Source organism: Alligator sinensis, unplaced genomic scaffold (assembly GCF_000455745.1).
Source record: "Alligator sinensis unplaced genomic scaffold, ASM45574v1 scaffold5_1, whole genome shotgun sequence".
NCBI lineage: Eukaryota > Metazoa > Chordata > Crocodylia > Alligatoridae > Alligator > Alligator sinensis.
Window position 1 is genome coordinate 698,669 of NW_005842213.1, and position 25,028 is coordinate 723,696.

Here is a 25,028-nt window from a genome sequence, read left to right on the forward strand (position 1 = left end):
GGGGGGGGCCGGGGGGGGTGTGGGGCCCCAGCCACTGAGCAGCACAGAGGCGGTGGTGAAGCAGCCGCACCACAGCCTAGCACAGCACGGCCTCCAGGCAGATGGCCACACCAAACACTGCCCGGCGGGGGGCCTGCTTTCCTCTGTACGGAGCAGCAGCTTCTGCTCAGCTGCTGCTCCACATCTCAGCCCCAACAGGTGAGCCCGGAGCTGGCACGGGGCCCAGGCTAGCAGTGGTGATGAGTTACAAGCTGGTGCTCAGTACGCGGAAAAGCGCCCCCTCGCTGTGACCAGCACCCCATGCTGCAGCCACTCAGAGCTGCCTGTACCTGCTCTCCATTGCCACCGCTGCCCCACAGGGTGGTAGTGATGTGGTGGAGAGGCAGGACAGCCCTGTGCAGGCTGCGAGTGGCTGCAGCACAGGGCACTGGCCACAGGGAGGGAAGGGGCCACGTTTTCTCCACACTGAGCACCAGCGTATAACCCATGGGCGAGTGCAGGGCGCATGGGGTCGGGGCTACACACTGCTCCCTGCCTGTACCACGGGGCTGGTGCATGGGCACTAGGAGCGAGTGGGCTGTAGACCTCCTTGCATCTCCATCCATCTTTTTCTCCTTTGTCTTATCATTTTCATTCGTAAAGCTTTTAGGGAATTTAATCAACCTCACCTTTTTTTTTCTGCTCACTGGGTGCATCTACACGTGCTCCCCACAGTGCAGTTGTTACTGCGCCATCATCTAATACATGCTTTAGGAAGTACTAAATAATGGCTCAGTCACAGCTGTTACTATGCCATCCTGGTGGTGTACAGTTATTTTTAGCAGCTATGTTGCCATAGCAATGCACTATAGCAAGGTAGCTCGTCACTATGGCAACATAGCATCGGCATCACGGTTTGTGCCTGCCAGTGCTACATTGCCATAGCAACAAGCTATGTCACTGTAGCGTCACATGTAGCTTCACCCCCTGATTCACAATAATCTCATTGATTTAACTCGTGTCTAAAATCTTTTACTCCACAGGCCATTTCCATCCACCATCTGAGATCTAACTTTGAAAGAATGTGTCATTTTCCAACATAACTTCTGTAACAAACTGGGAGTTGTTTTCTACATTTTCCTTTATGGATGATACCATTCAAAGTAAATTGATACTATAGAATCAGCATCTAGCTCTGGATGAAGTGATATCTAAGTGAAAAGACTCTAGGAGAACCAGTTTCCTTGGCTAAATAAGAAATTAACTCCTCAGAGGAGAACAAGATTGAAAGATATTGCATATAAAATATATACATTTTTAACTGATTTATTTCAGATATCCAGCTGTCTGCCCTACAGTTTGGGAATATGCAGAAGCTAGATGGGCCAACAGAACAATGTGAGGATCCTACAAACACTGTGGACAACTGCACTATTGATTATGTAAGGGACTTTTTTTTAATTCACTAGTTTAAAAAGGGCTTGTCCCTTCTACTGTGAAGAGCTAAGAGAAAGAGGATGTATATACAGATGAGCCCGACTGTACAGTTGTTACTGCGCAGTCATTTAGTATCAGCTTTTAGCAAGTACTAAATGACTGGGCAGGAACTGCTAGTATTGCACAGTCCCAGTGCTACATGGGTTGTTTCCAACCCTACTGTGCAGTAGCAGCAGCATCACCATTTGTCACCACCAATGCCATGTCACCCTAATGACAAGCTGCATCACCATAGCTCGTTACTACAGTGACATAGCGTCTCATGTAGATGGGCCCAGAATCTAATTAAGAATAAAACATAACAAAAAATAACACTTTAAGTGGTCCTCTCTGTTTTGTGAACTTGTGAATTAAACACCATTTTCTGCCCCCTAGGAAAACATGTGCCGGAAAACACTGACTGGACCTGCCTTTTCAAAGTGTAATGATCTACTTGCTGTTAACAAGTACATTGAGTCTTGTGTACAAGACTTCTGTCGCTGTGACCAGTCCAACAATGCCTTCTGCATGTGTAATACTTTTGCTGAATATTCCCGGCAGTGTGCCCATGCTGGTGGGCAACCTCAGAACTGGAGAACTCCACAACTGTGCCGTAAGTTGGAGTTGGCCTTAGCAGTCTTAAGAGTTTGTCAGGAATTATCAGAATTATTTTCCCACACATCTCTGGGGTCTGTGTTTTGGAACCCAGTCCCAAACTACATCTTTCCAGGTTTCTGAAGGTCTAAGGATCCCCTCCCCAGCTCCAGTCCATTAGCCCCTCAAATTCAAAAAGGTAGCTATTGTAAACTGCCAGTTCATGTTGGAAAGTACAAGGAATCCTGAGGCTGGGGGACTCATGCCTTCCCACTCCTACCTACGTCTAGCCCAGGGCCATAAATTTAAGTCCTCCAACAACTCTCACTCTTGTCAACTTCTCCTCTCGACCTCAACTGGCTACTTCCTATCTTCACCCCTTTAACTCTTTAGCCCTCATTCCTATCTCCCAAGTAAGCTTGCCCTCCTGTATCACAGTGGCTAGCCAGGATACACTGAAGTCCTTCATAGTCCCAAAGCTTTTTCTCAACCACAGATCTCTTCTGAGCCCCCAAGTTTTCTGCACACTGACCAGGTCTCCCTTTTTATCCTTCTGTGGCTTGCCTCTGCCTCCTGATTGGGTAGCCATGAAACTCTACCCCTAGTTCCCCCAGTGTTCCTTTGGCTTCCTATGTGGGGTTTACAGGCACCATCACATGAACCCATGGGAATTAAAGGTTATTAAATATGGTAATACTTTTCACAGAACTTCAATAGTTGTAGCTACATGCAGACAGCCAGGAAAGTACACCTGAATTAATGAACAGTGTACATTTAATGGAGTCATTAACATATGAAACCCCTGTGTGGATACAATCATTCCAAAAGAAAGTGTTCTTAGTTCAATTTAGCTCATTTCAATGGGAAATTAAATGAAGGCACCTTAGTTCTTCCTGAGAGTGTCTACACAGCAATGTCATGTGGGTTTAACTAATCCACTGTATAAAATAATCTACATTCATTTTCCTGAGTGCCTTTGTGTAGACATACTCTGAATTAAACAGTTGTCCAGACTACGGAGGCAACCAGTATCTCCTGCATTAAAGTGGGGAGACCAATATTTATCAATGTTGATTCATAGTTATATTCCCAGGGGATAACTAGATTTTGGTGAAATCCACATGATTCAAATATGCGCATTTACTAAGGGCTTAAGTTTTTCATATTTCACAAGCAATGAAGGGGTTCCTGCGAAAAGGTCACTGCAAACCAAACGGGCCAGTGTATACATCTCATAGATCTATGAAAGAGTTTCTAATGTATCGACAAAAATCCAAGCTTCAAGTTACAAACTCAGCATTATATGATAGAACTGCAATTCGAACACATACAACATCACCTGGGATTATCAAACTTCCAAAGCTAGAGGGATGTTTAGATCTGAGGTCTAGTGTAGCCTCCTTTCTAGAAAGAAGGTTGCGATAAATACACATTTTAAGATGTAGCAAATGGTAATTACATTTGAATTAAGAAATCTATCTTTCTTTAAAATTTCAGCCAAGAACTGTACTTTCAATATGCACTACCAGGAATGTGGTTCCCCCTGCATGGACACCTGCAGTAACCCTGAAACATCTACACTCTGTGAGGAGCACTGTATAGATGGCTGCTTCTGCCCTCCAGGCAAGTTTTCATTGTCTCCCACTTCTCATCTCAAAAAAGACCAGCAGCTATTTGAGTGTAGACATTTAGCTGCACTTCCATAACTCAGAGCTCCCCCAAAGGTACTTTTCACAGTTTGAAGTAGGAAGCATTTATCTGTGCATAACAAGTAAAGAATACCACAATAGTGAATAATTAATTTCCTATAAGTGTGCAACATCTGGAAAGTGGTAAAGAAGAATTAGAACAATTAATTTCAGAATGTCTCCCATGACTTAACATCATGGCTGTTCTACGGCAAAGGAGTGTCTTTTATACAGCAACTCAGCACTATTCCATTTATTTGCCCTACAGGACTTGTAAGACAAGTGGAAATTTAAACTCTCCAGGACCAGATCCTTAGATGATGCAATTTAGCATGCTTTGCTGACTTCAACAAAGCTATGCCTATTTAGAGCTGCCAATGAACTAGTTCCAAAACTATTTGTGGCACTCTATTTAAGGCCAAAAAAAATCTGTATGTGTAAAATGCCTTTTTGATATATTGATTTTTTAAATTCATTTAGGAACTGTGTTTGATGACATTACCACTTCTGGCTGCATTCCCCTTCAGCAGTGCTCCTGTACCTACAATGGTAACACTTATGCTCCAGGGACGTCTTATTCAGGCCCATGTCACAACTGGTAACTTGCTTCTTTTGTTGCTCTTTCCTATGGAGTGAACTAGCTTCATTGTTTATCAGTTATGAAAGCCTCAGCAGCAACCCTTAAGTACATATTACTGACATTACTGCAGTACCTGTGTGAGCTTAGAAACAGAATTGCCCTTCTCTTTTTTTAGTATTGTTATTTAACATGTTATTGCATACCATTTCAAGTTGTTCGGGATAAGGAATTGTAATATGTAGATTTCTTACTGCTAACTTAAAATGATCTCACTTTGCTTACTTCTTTGAAGTATTTGGATTTTCATAGAATCATAGAGAAGTAGGGCTGGAAGAGACCTCCAGAGGTCATCTAGTTTAATCCCCTGCCTGAGACAGGATCATCCCTATCCAAACCATCCTCTACAATCTATGATCTAAATTCCACATCAGATTACCATCAACCCTGACACATCACAGACATAACACTAAGATAAGAAAAGGGGTCATTCACACACATTTGCACATGTTTTTTTCCTCTGAAGAAATCATAAAAAGATATAGCAGGGAAGAACAGTAGCAAACCAACACTGTGTAAATAGTTTATAAATGCCTTTCTTCAAGGCTAATATCACTGATGTTGATTAACTTCTCCCCTTCTCTTCTAGTACCTGCACTGGAGGCAAATGGAGCTGTGAAGACATTCCATGCCCTGGAACTTGTTCAGTCATAGGAGGCTCACACATCTCCACATATGATGAAAAGCATTACAATGTCCATGGAGACTGTACTTATGTTCTCTCTAGGGTAAGCACCACCAAGTAATCCTTGGTCACAAAATCTAATAGTTTTATTGAGGTAGGACTAGAAGGGCTGTGAGTATGCAGATTGGGGAAGCTCACTGTAAAAGAGAACACTGAAAGATTTCCAATAGACACAGAAGAGCACTGTAGTGAGATAGCATATATTGCACTTCATGCAAAATCAATCTATTATCTGTGATGCTGGAAGTACTGATGTCCAGAACAAATACTGAGGTATTTCCAATTCCATAATGATGCAAACATTAACAAATTATGACTTCTTAAAGGCTGCATTTGGTTTATCTTCATAACAGTGATACAATTCATCCCCTTTTGTAGGGTTGCATGATTTTTTCCATGTAATAATATTTGATACTATCAGTCAGGGCTATGAAATAACTGATTTTGTGGCTAGCTGGCAGTTCTGGAAAAGTGCGGGGGGAAGTGGGCTGACACAGAACAATATATATATACTTAAAATTAATAAACTTAAAAGTAGAAAAGAAATTCATGAAATGAAACATTTCATTGCAATTTCAGATATTTTTAATAATTCTTTTTAAATAAGCATAAAGATACTGAAACTAAACATTATTTGAATCAACCTATTTCATTTTAACATTTTTTTTTAATTGTCTAGCTTTTAAATCAGGTCAAGTTGGGAAAAGTCAGATATAGAACTGAGTGGAAGCAATTTTTAAAAATGAACTTGAATTAAAACTCTGAGTCTGAACACCATCAAAGTAGATCTAAAGCCAGATCCAGAACCCAGGGCTAATCCGTCTCTACAATGAGCTAAACAACATTACAGATCCAAGAAGTCCTAAGCTTGAGAGAGTTTGGACCAACCTCTACCAAATGTTATCAGAGGTCTATTTAACAAAAGAATCTCCTGTGGGCAGTCTTTAATGTTGCTGGAATTTTTTTTTCAGGACTGTGAAAATGACACCTTCACCATTTTGGGGGAACTTCGCAAATGCGGCCTGACAGATACCGAGACATGCCTAAAGATGATAGCCCTCATCACTAACAAAGAGCAAACAGTAAGTGTCCCATTCAAGAGCTGAACATGCTGCTGGATTAGATTACTTTATACAAATATGAGGCATAAGAAAGTCAGGTCAGAATGAGTGGGTCATTTATTTCTCTAGGGCAGGGATGGCCAAACTGCAGCATGCGTGCCACAAATGGCACAGGCAGCCTCTGCTTGTGGCACACAGCAGATGAGATGGGGGATAGTCTGCACAGTGGCAGATAGGGCAAAGAAGCAGACAGAAGAGCAGTAGATCAGGCAGACAAAGGGGACAAACGTGATAGTTGGGGAGGGTGTGGGGCTTAATCTGTAGCACATCTGCCAAAAAGTTTAGCTCCTACTGCTTTAGGGTTTCTATTTCTGTCAAATTTATCTTAGTTTTGTAAATGAAATTAAAATAAATCTATCTGTTGTAATAATGAGGTAAATAGTACATTCAGGTTTTGTAAGTTCAGTAACCAAAATACTTGATTCAAAAAGCAGAAGAAAGTTTCTTGCCTTTGCTAAGGAATGAATAATCCATGAATTTCTTGACTTCTCAGAAAACCAATAACTGTATTGACCATTAGGGCTGTGCAAAGCTTCAGTCCCTGGTTCAATTCGGCAGAGATTCAGCCTGATTTGGTGGCCAAATCTCCAGATCCGAATCGAATCAGGAGACCCTTCAATCTCTCCAAATCGAATCGGAAGCCTCCAAATCGATTTGGAGAGATTCAGAAACATTTGGTGATTCAGCCATAGACACAGCTTTAAATGTTTTTTCTACATACCTCAAGGTACCAGGCATGGATTGTGAATGCTACAATGGCAGGGTGGATGGAGCGTCCCACAGGAGCGTGGGGGGCTCCCCAGTGTGCTCGGCAGCAGACCGAAGCACTTCCAATCCACTTCTGGGTCCGCCACGGAATGCGCTGGGGGGAGCCCCCATGCCTCCGTGGCTTGGCAACTGGTGCATCCTGAGTCTGGGGGGGCACCCAGGCCCCGCCCCCCCATGCTCCTATGGGATTCTCTATCTGCCCCAGCATCGCAGCATTCACAAGCTGTGCCTGGCATCCTGAGGTATGTAGAAAAAACATTTAAAGCTGTGTCTATGGGTGAATCACTGATTCGCCAAAGCAGCATAAAATCTTCAGATTTGGATTTAGCCAAATTGAACTGGGGATGCTGATCTGAATCAACTAATCAAATCACTGTCCCCGATTCAGGCTGAATCTGAATCCAAATAAAATAAGGCCCAACAAGGAACCATGGGTGACTGGTGCCTCCCAAGTCGGGGGGGGCACCTGCAGAAGCCAGTGGCAGTGGTAGCAGCAGGGATGGGGTGGGCAAGCACCCGCAGAAGCTGACATCGGCAGCAGGGGTGGTGCTAGTGAGCACCCTCAGAAGCCGCCAGTGGCGTCGGCAACAGGGACGGCCCTGTGAGGGTGGCTGTGTGCCCCTCCGTGCCCCCCCTACCAGTTGCCTATGCAAGGAACCCTGGTGTCTGTGGAAGTCATGATGTCCTGGCCTATGCTAGAGCTCTATAAAGAAATGAGAATGACTCCAAAACAATTTATTTTATGGTAGAGAATGTACAAGATAATGAAAGGGGGAGAGCTGGAGAAATAACCTCTGTCCATGAAACACATGAGGATGTATTGGGATATCATCTTGTAATATTATTAAGTGACACATTGTTCCTTTACACTTCTTTATTTCCTTGCCAGATCATTGTGATTAAGCCTGATGGTGGTGTATTTTTAAACAGTTTCTATACTCAGTTGCCCATCTCAACAGGTATGTTTCTCTTTTAGGGTCAGTGGGTGGCACTCTCTATTACTTCAAGCTACAGAAGAGCAGAATGTTGTGGGTCACTAGCATGTAATGTAGCATGTACTTCCAAACCTTATCATGTTCATGTAGTAATTTGTCACTGTGATGCCTCTTGCCCCATACTGTGCATCTGGTGGTAGTCTGATTTACAGAAAGATTTATGAGACATTACAGTCTGCTGTCCACATTATTGCAATGTTGATTTGTTTTTGCTGTCTGTCCTCATAATGATATTCAGTAAGACTTTTATACTATCCAGACCCTGCTTGTTGTCCTTGTAGCACAGTGGCTTCCAGGGGTGGCCATTGGCTAGGGAATGAGGGTTCTTCAGTGCAGGGCTAGCCAGAAGGCAGCACCTGCACTGAAGCACCGTTGTGCTCCAGCCAGCTGTGTTAGTGTCTACACGTGTGTTGTGGAGTAAATAATCCCACCAAAGGGTAATACTTGTGTTTATAAGTACTAACCTACAGCAGAGTTAATTAATTTACTCCATCCTAATAGCACTGCATGTGTAGATGCCGAGACATTTACTGTGAAGCGAGTTAGGCAATTCCACAATAAACTTCTGATGTAGATGTCCTCACTGAGATTCACTATAGTTGCAGCAAGAAGCCCAAGAAGAGAAGCCATACCAATCAAGCAATGTTTTATAGCATTTGGTCTCATCTGGAAATGGATTGTTCTGCTTTTTTGTCCTTAGCTGATGTGACCATCTTTAGACCTTCATCCTTCTTTGTTATCGTGCACACAAATTTTGGTCTCCAGATGGAGATACAAGTCACGCCCTTCATGCAAGTGTTTGTGCGACTCGATCCATCTTTGAAAGGACAGACCTGTGGTAAGTTAATTTAACATAAACATATTAACCTGTCCAAATCCTCTTTGGACTTGTGTAAATGTTTTAAATGCATAATGCTTTTTCAACAGGTCTCTGTGGAAACTTCAACAATGCCCAGCTTGATGACTTCAAAATAATAAGTGGTGTAGTTGAAGGAACAGGAGCTGCATTTGCTAACACCTGGAAAACAAAGCCTTCATGCACTGACATCAAAAATAGCTTTGAAAACCCTTGCTCCCTCAGTGTAGAGAATGGTACGTGCATCACAGATTTTTTTTGTCATAAAACATATTGTACAAACAATTTGAAATTATCTGTCGGGGGGGGGGGGTTCTAATGTAACAAAAAGCACTTGACATAAGAGCAAAAATCAACAGCATTAAAGTATCCAAACTTGGTAAAATGTACTTTTGAAACTAGAAAAAATATTCATACAAGAAGTTATTAAGAAGTTAAGCAATAAAATAACTGAGAATCAAGGAAACAGTCCAAGAACAGAAAACTGCAATCTTTGATTCAGAGATGGCATACAAGCTGATGATTCAGAGCAGAATAGGTGTGCAGCCGTCAAATGTTTGTGGGGCATTGGTTCATCCTCCATTCATTCCAGGGCAAGCATCTGTTTTTCACAGATCCCAGAAGTCTTTCCTTCCCAAGTGCAGGGGGGCTGGACCTGATGATCTGTAAGGTCCCTTCCAGCTCCTAATAACTATGAAACTAATCTTAGCCACATGTGGCAGCATAGCAAAACAAAGGTGGTGGTCACCAAAGCATCATTTCTGAATGGTTTTATGAAAGCATATGATTCATTGAAGATCATGTGAACAGCAGCTTTCCACATCTGATGCAATACAAAAAGTGTGAGTATGAATTCACCTTATTTCCTCTATTCACAGAAAAGTATGCTCTGCACTGGTGTGGAATGCTGACCAACAGCACAGGACCTTTTGCTGCTTGCCATGCTACTGTGAACCCCTCTTCTTACCACACGGTACTTTGCTAGGTTTCTTTTTCTTTAAAACCAGTGGGACTCAGATCATTAAATCAAGCTATCGAAAAAGATATAGCACAAATACAACTCCCATGTTATGCTTTACCTATATTTTAATCTGGAATGGCATAGTTGTTGTATCCATGATGGTTCAACAATATTAGTAGGTCAGTTTGTGAGGTGACATGAAACTATATTTTAGCATTTATAGTACATCACCTCTTACAGCCTGGGTACTTTTCTGCTTATATATATGTTGCCTTTTTCAGTCTGTGGTCTTGGTTCCATTTTCTGGAATTGCCTTCAAATGCTTTCTTAAACAAATACTGCTATTTGCCTGAAATCAAATTAAAACAACTATAAACATACACATAGGGGGGGTTTGTATGATCATATCACGTCCTTATTCTAGATGGAGTTTGGGTTGCTGAACTAAAATCACTGTAATAATTTTTATATTCAGATGGGTATGAGATATTGCTAAGCATATTGCTTAGCTCTTTGGCCCTTAGTTTACCTCTTTCATTGGAAAGAGCTACATCTCTATTGATTCTCTCTGAACAAAAATTTTAACAGCTGGTAGGTTAAAATAAAGGTTAGTAGAAATGGCTCAAAACTGAAAATAAAGGTTAGTTGAAATGGCCTAAAACTGAATATACCTCGAGAAGAAGCTAATAAATAAGAACAAAAGGTAGATGTAAAATGTCTTTGGGTAGAAGGTTCTGTTATTCATGAGATTTTCTTCCTGCACTCCTAGAATTGCATGTTTGACACTTGTAACTGTGAAAAAAGTGAGGACTGTATGTGTGCCTCCCTCTCTGCCTATGTGCGAGCTTGTGCAGCCAAAGGAGTCCTGCTGAGTGGATGGAGGACTAACGTCTGTTGTAAGTGCTAAAACCCTTTGCTTGACTTCCTGTTCCAAAAGGTTAACCAAAGATTATTTTATAGCAATTTCAAAGCAATCCAAGAATCTCCCAGTAAATTCTGAAGAAAAGGTTTTAAGAAGTGAAAGCCTAGCAATATTTCCCCAATATTTCTTAAAAATCCAGAGGGGAAAATTCCCCTCCAGATTCTAAATCTTTTGACAGGGAATATAAAGAGAAGGAAGGCACAACTACAATTAGGAGGGAGACAACTGCTGCTGATGTGGCTCTGCCTCTCTCTGCTGAGCCTTTGAAGCTAATCAGTTTCACTTGTTGCTAGTTGCCATAGTGATAAATATGGCTGATTATAAAAATAGTAATTCTAAACAGAACACTTAAAAATAGAAAACATTTAAGCAAAGGGTGGCTTAAAGCCAAAGACTAGTTTTCACTTATCCTATAGGCCACAACAGCAGAAATACCTCCTTTTTTAGGAGGCTTCACACCTCACAGTGGACATTTAGATGTACCAGGTATTAACTACCAGCCTTCTGTGTTGTTTCTCTTTCTACATCCGATTTGAATGCATATCATCTCTCATTTGCATATATCATTTCATTTACTCCCCATTTACTCCCTTTATTTGTAGCTAACTATGCATTATTTAGCTCTTAAAGCATTCTGGCATTTTGCATGAAAAAAACAACACAGAACAAAATTATATAGTATCCTTGTTCCCCCATTATTCATACAGCATATTCCTCCTTCCTCTCCATCATCACATGATGTCACTCCAAATGAACAAATCTATTAATTCATTTTGTTTTTCCCTCTTAAGCCAAATACACAACAACGTGTCCCAAATCCCTGAGTTACAGCTATGTCATCAATTCCTGTCAACCCACTTGCCAGTCTCTAAGTGAGCCCGATGCCACATGCAACATAAAGTTTGTTCCAGTTGATGGCTGCACTTGTGTAAATGACACTTACATGGATGAAAGTGGCAAATGTGTGCCTGCTAGCAGATGTCCCTGTTACTACAAAGGATCTCTTGTGCCCTCTGGGGAAGTAGTTCATGAAGATGGTCATGTATGGTAAGAGATTTTCCTGTAAAACACTAAAACTACCGGTATTTCTTATAGAATTTCTTAATAACAGACTATGCCTCATTTAAATTGGCTGTACTCAGACCTGCCTGAATTTTAGTACAATGTTCTTCCATGAATCCCTGTTAGTCTTCAAGGATGGTGTATTTTTCAAGATTTATTAGCATAATTGCACGTAGAAGAGAGTTCTCTTGTACTGAATCATTTCCCACCATAAAATAGACAAATGTGCCAAAAGGGAGAGGTTAAAGGCTACAGTAAGCAGAAAACTCATAGAGAGACCTTGTCCCATTATATTTTTTCCTGTATATCTATTGTCAAAATGATATGCAAATCCAGTAGCAGATGGGTGGAAAACAAACTCTTTTCTGAATATATGGTGGTGCTTTAGAATTTCATGGTCTCTTGGAAAGTTCGGAAATACAGCAAGAAAAAAATCAGCCTCAATATACACAATTAAAAAAATAATAACTTTCTTCCCTTTCTCACAGCACGTGTGCAAAAGGAGTGTTGAACTGCATTGGAACCAAAAGCCCAGAGCCAGGTAAAATCCCTTCTTTAGCTTTCCTTTGATTTCAATCATACTCTTCTTGCTTCGAAAAACCAAATCTGAAACCCCCAGGAAAGTCAGTGGACTCGAAACATTTGCTTATATATATATATATACTTTTTAAAATGAAATATCACTCTATACAATCCATTCAGCAAAAAAAGACAAAGAAAAATAAACACAAGAGTAATACATTAGTGATCATCAAGAGTCATAGCATCATATTATTTCTTAGAAATGGGTACTAGTCGCACAAAAGCAATTGCATTCCTTTTTTATTACACTAGGTATAGATCATTTAGAAAGTACAGTACACCTCACTGACACCCTTTTCGCTTACTAGCCAAAGGAAATGTTCAGAACCTGGAGCACTTCTAACTCAGATGTGCCCCTCATTTGTACTGCTGTGTAAACTCTGTGCCATATATCATATCTCATGTCACTCTCTCCCCTAGTCTGCACTTCTCCCATGGTCTATTTTGACTGCAAAAACATCACTGCAGGAACCACTGGGGCTGTGTGTCAGAAAAGCTGTCAGACTCTTGATATGCACTGCGTAAGTATGGAAAGCCTGGAAAAGATGGGTTTGTAGACAACTATTTTTTGTTCAAACTCTTTTACACTAGAATAATTCATTGTTTATTAATTTGGTTCTGAATCGCCCATACTGAAAATCTGCTGTTTAGCAAGATAGTATTACATTAAATAAATTGGATTCTAATATAATACATCAAAAATAAGAACACAATAAAAAATATTTTTTGGACTTTTCATCTACTCACACACAGATCATCCAATAACACCCAATTCAAATTCCAAGGTTCCCTCACCTAATACAGGCTAGTATCTTATGTAGTACTCCTTACGCTTTCACAAACCACAGGACACCTACTTAGACTGGGCATATGAAATGCTTACTTTTAACAGGTTTGGTCATTCACTAAATCTTTGTCTAGCAATTTAAGATTTCCGATTTAAGTCAGATTAAAGCAAACCTAATAGAGAGACATGTTAGGAAAACCTAGTCTTTCCCCCTACTCCACTGGGTTCATTCTGAAATTATATTTTTCTCTTGGCTTTCACAGTACAGCACACAATGTGTATCAGGCTGCATGTGCCCTTCTGGGCTGGTGTCAGATGGGAAAGGTGACTGCATTACTCAGGAAGAATGCCCATGTGTTCACAATGAAGCTATGTACAAGCCAGGAGAACAGATCAAAGTGGGCTGTAATACCTGGTATGTATTCATGGAACAGCACTGTTCATGATCCCATAACTTGCCTATCCAAAGATCCATATCCAGTTAGTAGAGCCATGAGATGGGATTTTGTGCAGTCGTGCCAAATAGGTTTTCTTCTGTTTGAATGCAGATGTCCAAAAAAAAAATAGCACTCAGGAAATATTTGGGTTTGAGGTGTTCAAGCAGTAGTATCCATATTGCTATATTCAGGCTTGTGTAATAGATCTTGTGTACATGGAAGAATTCCAACCTGAGCTCAGCTTTAACATGGACTGATGCATATGATGACATACCAAAGTGTCAGAGTTCAGCTGGACTAACAAGTGTGTCATTTTTTTTTAATTAAAATGATCTCTCTTCCTTCTTAGTGAATGTAAGAATAGGATGTGGAGCTGCACCCAGCATCAATGCCTGGGTACTTGTGCTGTTTATGGAGATGGGCATTACATCACCTTTGATGGCAAACGGTTCAGCTTCAATGGAAATTGTGAATACACACTGGTCCAGGTACTGAGCTTCTTTTTCAGTATGAATACTCAAAAAGTAAGCTTTATCCTATCTATGGTAATAATCTGTCTTTCAAACTCCCTTTCCCTCCTCAGGACCACTGCAGCAATGATGGCACAGCCAACGGAACATTCCGAGTGATCACTGAGAACATCCCTTGCGGCACCACAGGAACAACCTGTTCAAAGTCTATAAAAGTCTTCCTAGGGGTCAGTAGAGCTTATAGTACATATTTGCTAAGAATAGTTTTATTGTGTTTCCATTTTGAGGTTCAAAAGAAGCCAGAATATTTACTGCTCTGACCCACATTCAGAATTATTTTTCCCAAAGCAAATAGATTTGTAAAGTGTAGTTAAACCAAAACCAAAACAAAATAGTTGGTAGAACTTCCAATCTTACTTTTTTCCCAAAGCTCTCCTTTGCAGGACAATAAAAGCTTTGCTATCCAGCACCCCAGGAAAGGGGGATGCCAGATAACAAAATATGCCGCTGTCCTTGCCTGTTCAGGCCACCATTTCTCCCGCCACGTCTGGGGTGTTGCTGCCCCTCCCACGGCATCACCGGCCCTCCTGTGGGCCCTGCGGGCCCTGCAGAACAGGGAGGCAGGCCCCACGCAGCCTGTCATGCCCCCAGGCCATGGCGGCTCAGCAGCGCAGGCTGCTTTGCCCCGGGCCATGGGGGCCTGGCAAAACCAGAAGTGCCACGGTGGGCACTTCTGGTTTCACTTTACCTTACAAGCCGGCATGCTGGTTAGTGGAACTTTTACTGTACTTGAAACTACTTGACAGTACTTCAGCTCTCCAGGAAAATTATATTAGGGGGAATATGGCCCACTGTGCTTTAAAACACATTTATATCCCACATGATAGTGCCCCTATAATCACAGATGCTACCTGCTTGGATTGACTTCAACCATTTAAAATAGGTTTATAAAAACTGCTGCGCACTTCTTTGACATTAACCATTAGATCTCAATTCAGAGATAGATGGAGATTGAATTATTAATTAGATTAGATTTACCTCATTAGTTATAAAAAGAAATAATAGCTCATTTTCATTTTAGTTGGTTAAAGAGCAAGTAGATATTAAAGATAAATGTATAGTAAAACCACTTCCATACGTTTGTGGTGGGCAAGTGCTTCTTCTGCTAAGATTATTTTTAATCATAATTTCTTTGATTTTTCTCCCTGTGTTAGAATTATGAATTGATACTCAATGAGGAGCACTTCCAGGCAGTAAAGAGGGGTGATGGACAGGAAGTGCCATACAAAGTCCACTACATGGGAATGTACTTAGTGATTGAGACCGTCAATGGACTGCACCTTATGTGGGATAAGAAAACCAGCATCTTCATCAAGCTCAGCCCTGATTTCAAGGTGAGGATCTTAAAGCCACGAGACTGCTGCCAACTGTCATGCTGATAAAAAGGATCAATTATCATATTTCACAAATGAGGAAGTTGTGTGGAATTAAATGAAGCTGAGAACATAAATGAAAGTCTCTTGTAACATACCATTGTGTATTTTCAAGCCCATCTCAAAACCAGGTGTTGAAGACAGTGTGTACCTCATCGTAGTAGTGCTTACTTTTGTAGCTCATGATCTACAGAAAGGCGATGAAACAACACTGGAAATGGGAACTTGGAGTTGCAAGCAAAATACAATTAATATTTATTATTGTCAAAAAGCATCCCAGGAAAGAACAAGCAGCAGATTATATGCCGCTATTGATAATTATTTCATGACAGCTTGGCAAAGTTCTTATCTATGAATGTATATTGAATATCTGTACAAAACAAGACATAAGCAAAAGAGACAATAACAGAGGATTTTTCATTTCTATGATAATGTCATAACTCACCAGTGACAGGGCAAATGAAACATGCTTTTTCTGATGTTTGAATTTAATAGGAGTATATAGCTAAAAATGCTAGCATGCTAAATGATGAAACTTTCTGTGCTCCCTCATTATTTTATTTTCTTCTTTGTTCAGGGTCAAGTCTGTGGCCTATGTGGAAACTATGATGACAATGACATCAATGACTTCACCACCAGGAGTCAGTCTGTAGTAGGAGCTGTGCTGGAGTTTGGAAACAGCTGGAAAATATCTTCTTCTTGTCCTGATGCCAAATGCGTAAAGAATCCATGCTCTACTAACCCTTACAGAAAATCCTGGGCAGAGAAGCAGTGCAGCATCATCAACAGTGATGTCTTTTTGGCCTGTCACCCTCAGGTACAACAATTCCTTGAAGCAGAATTCTTCTGAATTAAGGCTATATGTTAATATTATTCCTGTGCCTGTGTCTTTGACACTACATTATTATTCCCTCCATTCAGTTAATTATGTGGGTAGCCTACTCTTAAACTAGTACATATGTCCTAAGTATGGCTCAGAACAGTCACACTGGACTGGTAAGGGTGGTCAGAATCTGGAATGGGCTTCCAAGGGAGGTGGTGCTCTCCCCTACCTTGGGGGTCTTTAAGAGAAGGCTGGATAGGCATCTGGCTGGGGTCATCTGATCCCAGCACTCTTTCCTTCCTAGGCAGGGGGTTGGACTCGATCTGTTGAGGTCTCTTCTGACCCTAGCATCTATGAATCTATGGATATAGATCCATGTCTCAAAGTTAGGGGGGTTAGAACTAACTTAGACATTCATAACCAAGGGTCATCTCTACTAGATACCTTTGGCTGTTGTGGAATTCCATCCATTAAAAGATAAGTCTGAACCTATTCCAGGTGGACTATTCAGAGATTTCATTTTCTCCCTATTCCAGTAGGACTATCCTATTGAAAAGAAACCCTCATACACTGTGACACAACTTCATAGCTGGTATGCTTCACTTTGAATTATCACAGGTAAACCTCAGGCTGGTTTATTTTGCCCCAGTGGATGATTTCTAAACAACAGAATAGACAGTTCCTCTGTCAGGAAGCATCCATGTTTTTCCAATGTACAAGAAAAGTAGTCTTAAAATAAACTGGTATCCAGTTGGTTTCTAGACTATGATGGTTGCTATTTTCTTGAAATGCCATGTACAGAATACAAGCTGTCTCCCTGGGTTAATTATTAGCATGTTGGAGTGGTAAGGGGAAAGTGTCACTTGGGACATCAACAGCCATTACTAAATCACACAGAAAACAATGTATGCTAAAACTTGCTCTTTGTGATACGCTAATACTTTCCATAGAAACAAACCTTGATTTTCAAACATAGTTACCTAACTAGATGGTCCAAATCCTGCAAATATGTTGATGTTAATTGTTATATATGTGATTTAAACACACCTGTTTTGGCCACCTTGTGTAGGAAGAAGCATCAGCCTGCTTTGTCTAACAGTACAGGAAGATAAAGAAATTGCTGATTTGGGCCTTTTTTTAGTATTTCAAGATCAGAAGGAGAATCATTCTAGCAAAGCAAGATGCAACCTGAGAAAGGAAGGCTTATGCCAACTATTGGCTTTTCTTACAGGTTGATGCAAAAAAATACTATGAATCATGTGTGACTGATGCATGTGCCTGTGACAGTGGAGGAGACTGTGAATGTTTCTGTACCGCAGTAGCTGCCTATGCTCAAGTATGCAGTGAATTTGGAGTCTGCGTGGCCTGGAGAACACCATCAATCTGTCGTGAGTATTACCCCTTCACTTAATGGAGACTGAACGGATATTACTGCAATTTCAAGGCAAATCTACTGAGAATGCTTTTAAATGTATGACAGCAATTGGTTCTCAAGACTCATTAATGTCCCTGCACAAGAACATGCTGCCCTTCTTACACATATAGAATATACCTATACATACCTGTGGGGCTTCCTGACAACCACATGGTGTCTAACTATCACGTTGAACCGGACTGGTGACACTATCTGTGAAGGGGGCTAGATCAGATCAGGGTGACCAGCGTGTGGCACAGGTGCCACAAGAGGCATAGAGATCAGGGAGGGGACAAGAAGCACAGTGGCAGATAGGGCAAGGAACAGAAAGAAAAGTAGCAGATTGGGCAGACACCACAGGGAAGGAAACAGATCAGGAAGTACATCAGACAAGGAAAGGGGATCAGAGTGACACTTGGTGGGGGAGGTATGGGGCCAATTTGTGGCATAACTACTAAAAAGGATGGTCCCCACTGGATTACATGAACCTGGAGGTCCTTTTCAATCCTATGATTCTATGGCGATTATGCAGATTCAGCTCTTAGTTTGTGATTTTCACAACTAGTCAAGCAGCATGACTGTGGTATAATGTCTAAATAATAAATCAACAACACAACATTTTGTTCTGAACATGTCTGTTTTCCTGTTTACTCTAGCTATGTTCTGTGATTATTACAACCCAAAGGGGGAATGTGAATGGCACTACAAGCCTTGTGGGGCTCCCTGCATGAAGACCTGTAGGAATCCAACTGGAAGATGCCTTAATCAGTTCTCAGGCTTAGAAGGTAAAAAGAACCACAACATTACCCCTGTCACTGTAGAGTACATAACTGGTGACACTATTTTGCCAGATCAATTATTGTTGGACCAAATTCTCTCTTCAGTTGCATTGCTAAGATCTATTTTTTTCCATCAGTGTCACATCTGCATAAATAAAGGTAACATTTTGTCTTACTCAGAGACAACCGTAGCAGGGTGTGAAGCCCAGGGCAAATCAACTGGTACAGGGCCTGGATGCCGCAGCGGGTGGGTGGGGAGGGGGTGCAGGAGTTAACTCCAGTTAGTACACACAGCTCCTTCTACATGAGCTAGCATACCCTGTCTAAGAATGACCACATAGCGAAACAACACTCAACCTGTATAGAAAGGTCTGATAAACAGTACAGAGGAATTAGCATTGTGCTTGAATTAACATGGTGATCTGAAAAGCAGATGGTGGTCTGTTCTAACTTGAGCTGCTTCATCCCCACTTGTGTTACTAATAACACTATCATCAGCCTTACAGCTTCACTACATTCTGCCTCAGTCAGTCCTCCAACCGGACAGGAGCTATGTTTTAAATACTACTTAACTTGAGCTAGATATTTTTGTGTGTGCCTGGAAATCAGGCCAAGAGCAAAGCTCAAGTTATACTTTGAGCCAACAATGCAGTGAAGATAAAACCTGAGTGGTCATCGGGTGCTTGGATCACCTGAGAGAGACATAAGTAAAGAGAAATATTTTTAAAGACCTATGAAAGCACTGAGATATGAATGGGCACATCTACACTTGCACTTTAATGCTCATTAGCCTATTTTAATGTATATTAAAGTCACAAAAAACATACTCTTTAGGTAATGCACATTAAAATAGGCTAATGCACCTTTTTCTAGTACCTCACAAGGAAAGTACTAGATTTGATGTGCATTACCTACAATGCATTAAAGGACATGTCGATGCGCCCAATAAGTTCTTTGCTCTACAAGTCCCACATGCATTTATCAGTTTCTATCGGTTATAAAGGACAGCTTAGAAAAAGAGGAAGCCAAAGCAAGTTTGGCTGGAAGTGGTTCTCCAAATTTAGAAACACCTTATTCCAGAGAAATATAGGCAAAAGTAGAAAAAAAGGAACTATTTTCTGTGTAAAGGTTCTTCTTAAATACATGCCATCTTTTTTTGTTGCAGGGTGCTACCCAACCTGTTCACCAGACAAACCATATTTTAATGAGCATACGATGAACTGTACTGATACCTGTGGATGTTATGATGATCTAGGAAACTATGTGGAACCAGGAAAGACCTACTCACAGGACAGTTGTCAGTTATGGTAAGATTTAATAGCCAGGATGACCATGTGGAGGGGAAAGAATCAAAGCACTCTGAAAATTGTGTGCCCCTGCCCCTATGGGAACATGAGAGACCTTGGTTTTCTCCGTTTAAAAATTGCAAAATCTCTGATTTAAAACCCCCAAATCTGCATTTTTCCAGTAAATAATTAAAATGAAGCGCCATTATATATATATAGGTGCTTCATTTTAATTGTGTGTGTGTGTGTATGTATCAATTGAACATAATATTTTATTGATATATTTACAATTCTGAAGCAATTTGGAAGACTACCAGTGCTTCCATCATTATAATAAAATACATTCTAAATACTTATATATTTTGGCATTTGATTTTGGTTTTTCTAAGGAGCTGAGCAGCTTTATAGGAAGTCATTACATAAAAAGATTTGTTTCTGTGGCATATTTCACAGTCATATGCAGTTTATATTAATTATAAATACTGTCTAGTATTTGGACATTTTCCTTTTTCTTACCTAGACAAGAGAAGGGTGAGGAATGTGTAGTTTTTCTCAAGACTTGTGTCTGCAGCCTCCCATGATCCTTGAGTTCATGTTTCTGCAGGAGGTGGGGCATAATGAGATGTCTGTGGCAAAAAATGGCAGGAAGAAATGCTGACATGAACTAAACATTAAGGAGAAAGCATAAGAAAGGGGCTGGCACGATCAGAAGAAACTGGGGGAGGAGTGAATCCTCTTTTAAGCCTCACACCGACCCATGCTGGCCCATTGCCAGAACTGCCCAAAAAGAGGAAGAAAGAGCTTTTAGTTGGGCCATGAAGAAGGCACTGTGAGCAGCAAGTAGTGCCTCTTCCTAACTAGTCAGCGTTTGAATGATAGCTGCTCATCTCCTTAGAACAGGAGTGCAGAATACAAAAAATGCATTTTTCAATTCCTTTCTGAGCAGTAAGCTAAAGGATTTACATAGAAAGTGCTTGAAATACAACAGAACAGAAAATCACTTCAGTAGAACTTAGCTTCTCACCAGCAATATGAAAAGTGGTGTTTGACAATAAGGGGTCATATTTGCACGGGCAGCCTGAACACATCCTTTGGTGTTCACCAGGGATTCAGGTTTTCTTTCCCTTACTGAGCATCCTTTGCCCCAGCCAGCTGGGGTAATGTCTCCATGTGCATTCTTGCACACAATAAAACTCTGCAGCAAGACAGTATGTGTAGTTTACAAATACTGCCAGCTATCCAAAATCTGAATTTTCATCAAATAATGACTCAGGGGGCACATCTATATGAGACATTTACTGCACAGTTGACTTAACTGCACAGTAAACGTCTCGGCATCTACACATGCACCCATATTAGGGCACATGAAACTAATAAACTCCACAGCAGGGCAGTATTTGTAAACTACAGGTACTACCTTGCTGCAAAGATTTACTGTGCACAGCAGCGCACATGTAGACATTGCCCCAGTTGGCTGGGGCAAAGGGTGCTTCAGTAAGGATCTAGCCAGCAGTCAGCCCCTGTACTGCAGCACCCACATGCCCCAGCCAGCCAGTCCACAGCATATGGAGCCTGGTTGGAGCATCCCTGGGCTGGCAGGCCTACCCCTCAAGTCCCTTGCTAGCCCAGGCTGCTTCAGACAGGCTCCATGTGCTGTGCACAAATAAACTCTGGAGCAATATGCTCCATAGTTTATTTGTGTGCATTAATCTCACGTGTAGACATGCCCAAAATAACCTTATTCTGGTTTATGATTAGTCTCTTATAGGAATTCAGTGAAAATACCATAGTAATAAATGACTTCACCATCCCTCATGCATATTCACTCTCACTTTTCTTCTGTATGTTCTTTCTTTCAGTAAATGCACACAGGAAGGCAAAATAAACTGCGTGTACGAGAAAACAGGTAAGGCGATAAAGATTTATTCTTGAAAAAAACAGATGGAAAATGTCTCTTTCTCTTTACATGACACGTCATTTTACTTTTTCTGATTTACAGCATGTTACTGCATTTATGAAGGGAAAAAATATGAGTATCAAGAGGTCATTTACAACACCACAGATGGAACTGGAGGCTGCTTTAGTGCAGTTTGTGATGTGAATGGAACAATAACCAGACATATATATATATGTAATACTCCTACAACCACACCTCCATTTGAATTCAGTACACCTACAACTATTGTTACAGGTATATCTGTGTTTTTATCAGACCAATGGAAAAAACCTTTGCATGTAGGAGAAGCATTGTGATTTCTGCACATGCCTTTCATATAAAATGTTGAATCCTTTTAGGGAAATAAGACCCTTATCTGGTAGCTCCATCCTTGTAAGGGTCACTTAAATCAAGTGGGACAAGGTATTGCAGCAACTATGAAAAACAACCCCCACTACTGGGAATTTCCTCAAAGCAAAGGCAGTTTAGCATTTCCTCTTTATGCCTTGGACAACCCTACCTGTCCCAAGTAGAGAATAGAGCAGCTTTCAAGCTGCTTCACGTGGACTACTAGTCTTACACACCATATTTAATACTCCTCCCTCTACATGTTAGTGGAAAGCAATAATAAATAATGAATGTAAAATAAAATAAACATGTTAAAGCATCTCAAAGCTAAGATATTCTTTGTGAGGGAAAGCTGAAGTTATCTAAAAACGTCCTTTGACACTTGTTGCAACTACTCAAGTTCTTGTAACCAAATTTCCCCCAAACACCTCTTATACTTGTCCTCCATGATCCTGGTGTTAACTCGTGATTTTGACTATATGACAAAAAATAAAAGTGTCCATAGAAGCATGTACTGGCATCAGTAACAAAGCATAATGACTTGAATGCTGTATCAAACAAAAACAGCTTCCCTGTGAACAAACCAGCATATATGCAATAAGAATGTCTGAATAATACTAATTATAACAGGAAATTATGTTAAAATATGTAAGAATTTCTAAATATTACTTTCCTGTCATTTTAATACAAAGCATGAAATAACTCTCACTGCTAAAAAGTGAAGGTGCAATTTTAATTTAGTTAGTACCCACTGTAAAAAGCTACAATAGACAGAATACAGGAAAAAAATTGATCCTAGCAGTTACACACTGTACATGGTGTTACATTAAGTATGCTTGGTAACATTAAGGAATTGTATAGCATATCTGTACCACGCAACAAAAAAAATGGGATACCTCTAAATGACAATGAAGAAAAATACCCACTTAACTCGGCTAAGTTTGTTACTGTATGAACATAAAGAAGAGGACAAAAGGCTCTACCACATACCTCCCAGAATGTAAAATTGAAAGATCATTCAGGTCCTTCTATTAAAAGCTTTTATAATCTATGAATGATGGGTAATTTCATCATTTCAATAGACTAGCAGGGCCTAAAATACAAAAATATGTCTAATTAACTAATACATTTTAAAAATCTATACAATATCTAGAATATGAAGACAACCAACAAATTCTGTTCTTTTTACAACAGGAACAACAGCTATAGCAACTGCTACAACAGTATGTGTCCACAGAGTATGTGAATGGTCAGAATGGTATGATACCAGCCATCCAACATCTGGTTCCAGTAACGGAGATTATGAAACTATTGCAAATCTAATAAATGCAGGACACAAGATATGCAAAACACCAAATGACATTGAATGCAGAGCAGCACCATTTCCAAACACGTCGTTACAAGACCTGAACCAAAAAGTAGAATGTAGCAAAACCCAAGGACTGATATGTAATAACGAGGACCAACATGAACACATCTGCTACAATTATGAAATAAGAATACAGTGCTGTACCTACATACCATGCAACCCTTTGAAACCCACCCCAGCAGGGACAACTATGGGATATTCAACCTTAACAGTTACATCTATTGAGTCAACAGAAGTTTCAAAACCAACACAGACAATAGGGACAGAAGTAAACCCTAAAACGACTGAAAGTCAACCTACATTCTCATACAACACCACAGCAGTAGTCACCTCAGGTGCTTCTCCTACCACAACCTCCTGCGAGCCAACCTGTGCCTGGACACCCTGGATTGATATAGACTTCCCAACTTCTGGACCCGAGGGAGGAGACATGGAAACCCTCTCCAATATCCACGCTGCTGGAAAGCCAATCTGCCAAAAGCCAGAGAAAATTCAATGCAGGGCACAAAACTACCCAGACCTAAGCCTGGCTCAACTGGCTCAGAACGTGCACTGCAGCCTGGACTCTGGGCTGGTGTGCAGAAACAGCGAGCAAACAGGGAAATTTAAGATGTGTTTCAACTATGAAGTTCAATTCTGGTGCTGTCACACCAACCCCAACTGCATTACTACACTGCAAACAACCACCTCCCTTGCTACCCCCACCCCCAAGCCAGGCACCACCACTGGACACACGAGCATGTCTCCACCCTCATTAGCGCCTTCCACCCATCCTCCAGCCAGCACCTCAACCACTGAAGGCACCACGCTCATTATCACAAGCCCCACGGTGGAAGTTGTAGAGCCCACCAAGACCACTCTCATCCCCACTACAGCCAGGCCCACAAGCACAGCTGCGGTCACACCTACTACGCCACCAGGGACCACGCCCAAGATAACCCCCACCACATCAGCAGCCTCCACTCTTCCAACTCGGGGACCCACTACTGCAGCAAGTACTACACGTGGTTTCACCACCTCCGAAACACCCACAACAACACAGAGCACCCCTACTCCAGTGCCGATAACCCCCACCACAACAGCAGTCACCTCAGCTGCTTCTCCTACCACAACCTCCTGCGAGCCAACCTGTGCCTGGACACCCTGGATTGATATAGACTTCCCAACTTCTGGACCCGAGGGAGGAGACATGGAAACCCTCTCCAATATCCACGCTGCTGGAAAGCCAATCTGCCAAAAGCCGGAGAAAATTCAAAGCAGGGCACAAAACTACCCAGACCTAAGCCTGGCTCAACTGGCTCAGAACGTGCTCTGCAGCCTGGACTCTGGGTTGGTGTGCGGAAACAGCGAGCAAACAGGGAAATTTAAGATGTGTTTCAACTACGAAGTTCAATTCTGGTGCTGTCACGCCAACCCCAACTGCATTACTACACTGCAAACAACCACCTCCCTTGCTACCCCCACCCCAAAGCCGGGCACCACCACTGGACGCACGAGCATGTCTCCACCCTCATTAGCGCCTTCCACCCATCCTCCAGCCAGCACCTCAACCACTGAAGGCACCACGCTCATTATCACAAGCCCCACGGTGGAAGTTGTAGAGCCCACCAAGACCACTCT

The 25,028-nt window shown here is 41.3% G+C and overlaps 1 protein-coding gene across 1 annotated transcript in view; it reads left to right on the top strand.

The window, feature by feature from the left end:
• The window catches only part of LOC102367958 (mucin-5AC-like), a 69,510-nt gene that overhangs the window by 10,198 nt on the left and 34,284 nt on the right, over nt 1–25,028 (top strand). Inside the window, exons 6-30 of the mRNA XM_025207895.1 lie at nt 1,315–1,421; nt 1,852–2,068; nt 3,547–3,672; nt 4,218–4,335; nt 4,964–5,102; nt 6,031–6,141; nt 7,838–7,907; nt 8,644–8,781; nt 8,871–9,035; nt 9,678–9,772; nt 10,530–10,656; nt 11,474–11,729; nt 12,233–12,285; nt 12,747–12,847; nt 13,377–13,528; nt 13,900–14,038; nt 14,134–14,247; nt 15,235–15,414; nt 16,031–16,270; nt 17,508–17,664; nt 18,347–18,475; nt 19,635–19,776; nt 21,615–21,661; nt 21,755–21,946; nt 23,234–23,886. Of these exons, the coding sequence (XP_025063680.1) occupies nt 1,315–1,421; nt 1,852–2,068; nt 3,547–3,672; nt 4,218–4,335; nt 4,964–5,102; nt 6,031–6,141; nt 7,838–7,907; nt 8,644–8,781; nt 8,871–9,035; nt 9,678–9,772; nt 10,530–10,656; nt 11,474–11,729; nt 12,233–12,285; nt 12,747–12,847; nt 13,377–13,528; nt 13,900–14,038; nt 14,134–14,247; nt 15,235–15,414; nt 16,031–16,270; nt 17,508–17,664; nt 18,347–18,475; nt 19,635–19,776; nt 21,615–21,661; nt 21,755–21,946; nt 23,234–23,886 (3,968 nt within the window). The remainder of the gene's footprint in view (nt 1–1,314; nt 1,422–1,851; nt 2,069–3,546; nt 3,673–4,217; nt 4,336–4,963; nt 5,103–6,030; nt 6,142–7,837; nt 7,908–8,643; nt 8,782–8,870; nt 9,036–9,677; nt 9,773–10,529; nt 10,657–11,473; nt 11,730–12,232; nt 12,286–12,746; nt 12,848–13,376; nt 13,529–13,899; nt 14,039–14,133; nt 14,248–15,234; nt 15,415–16,030; nt 16,271–17,507; nt 17,665–18,346; nt 18,476–19,634; nt 19,777–21,614; nt 21,662–21,754; nt 21,947–23,233; nt 23,887–25,028) is intronic.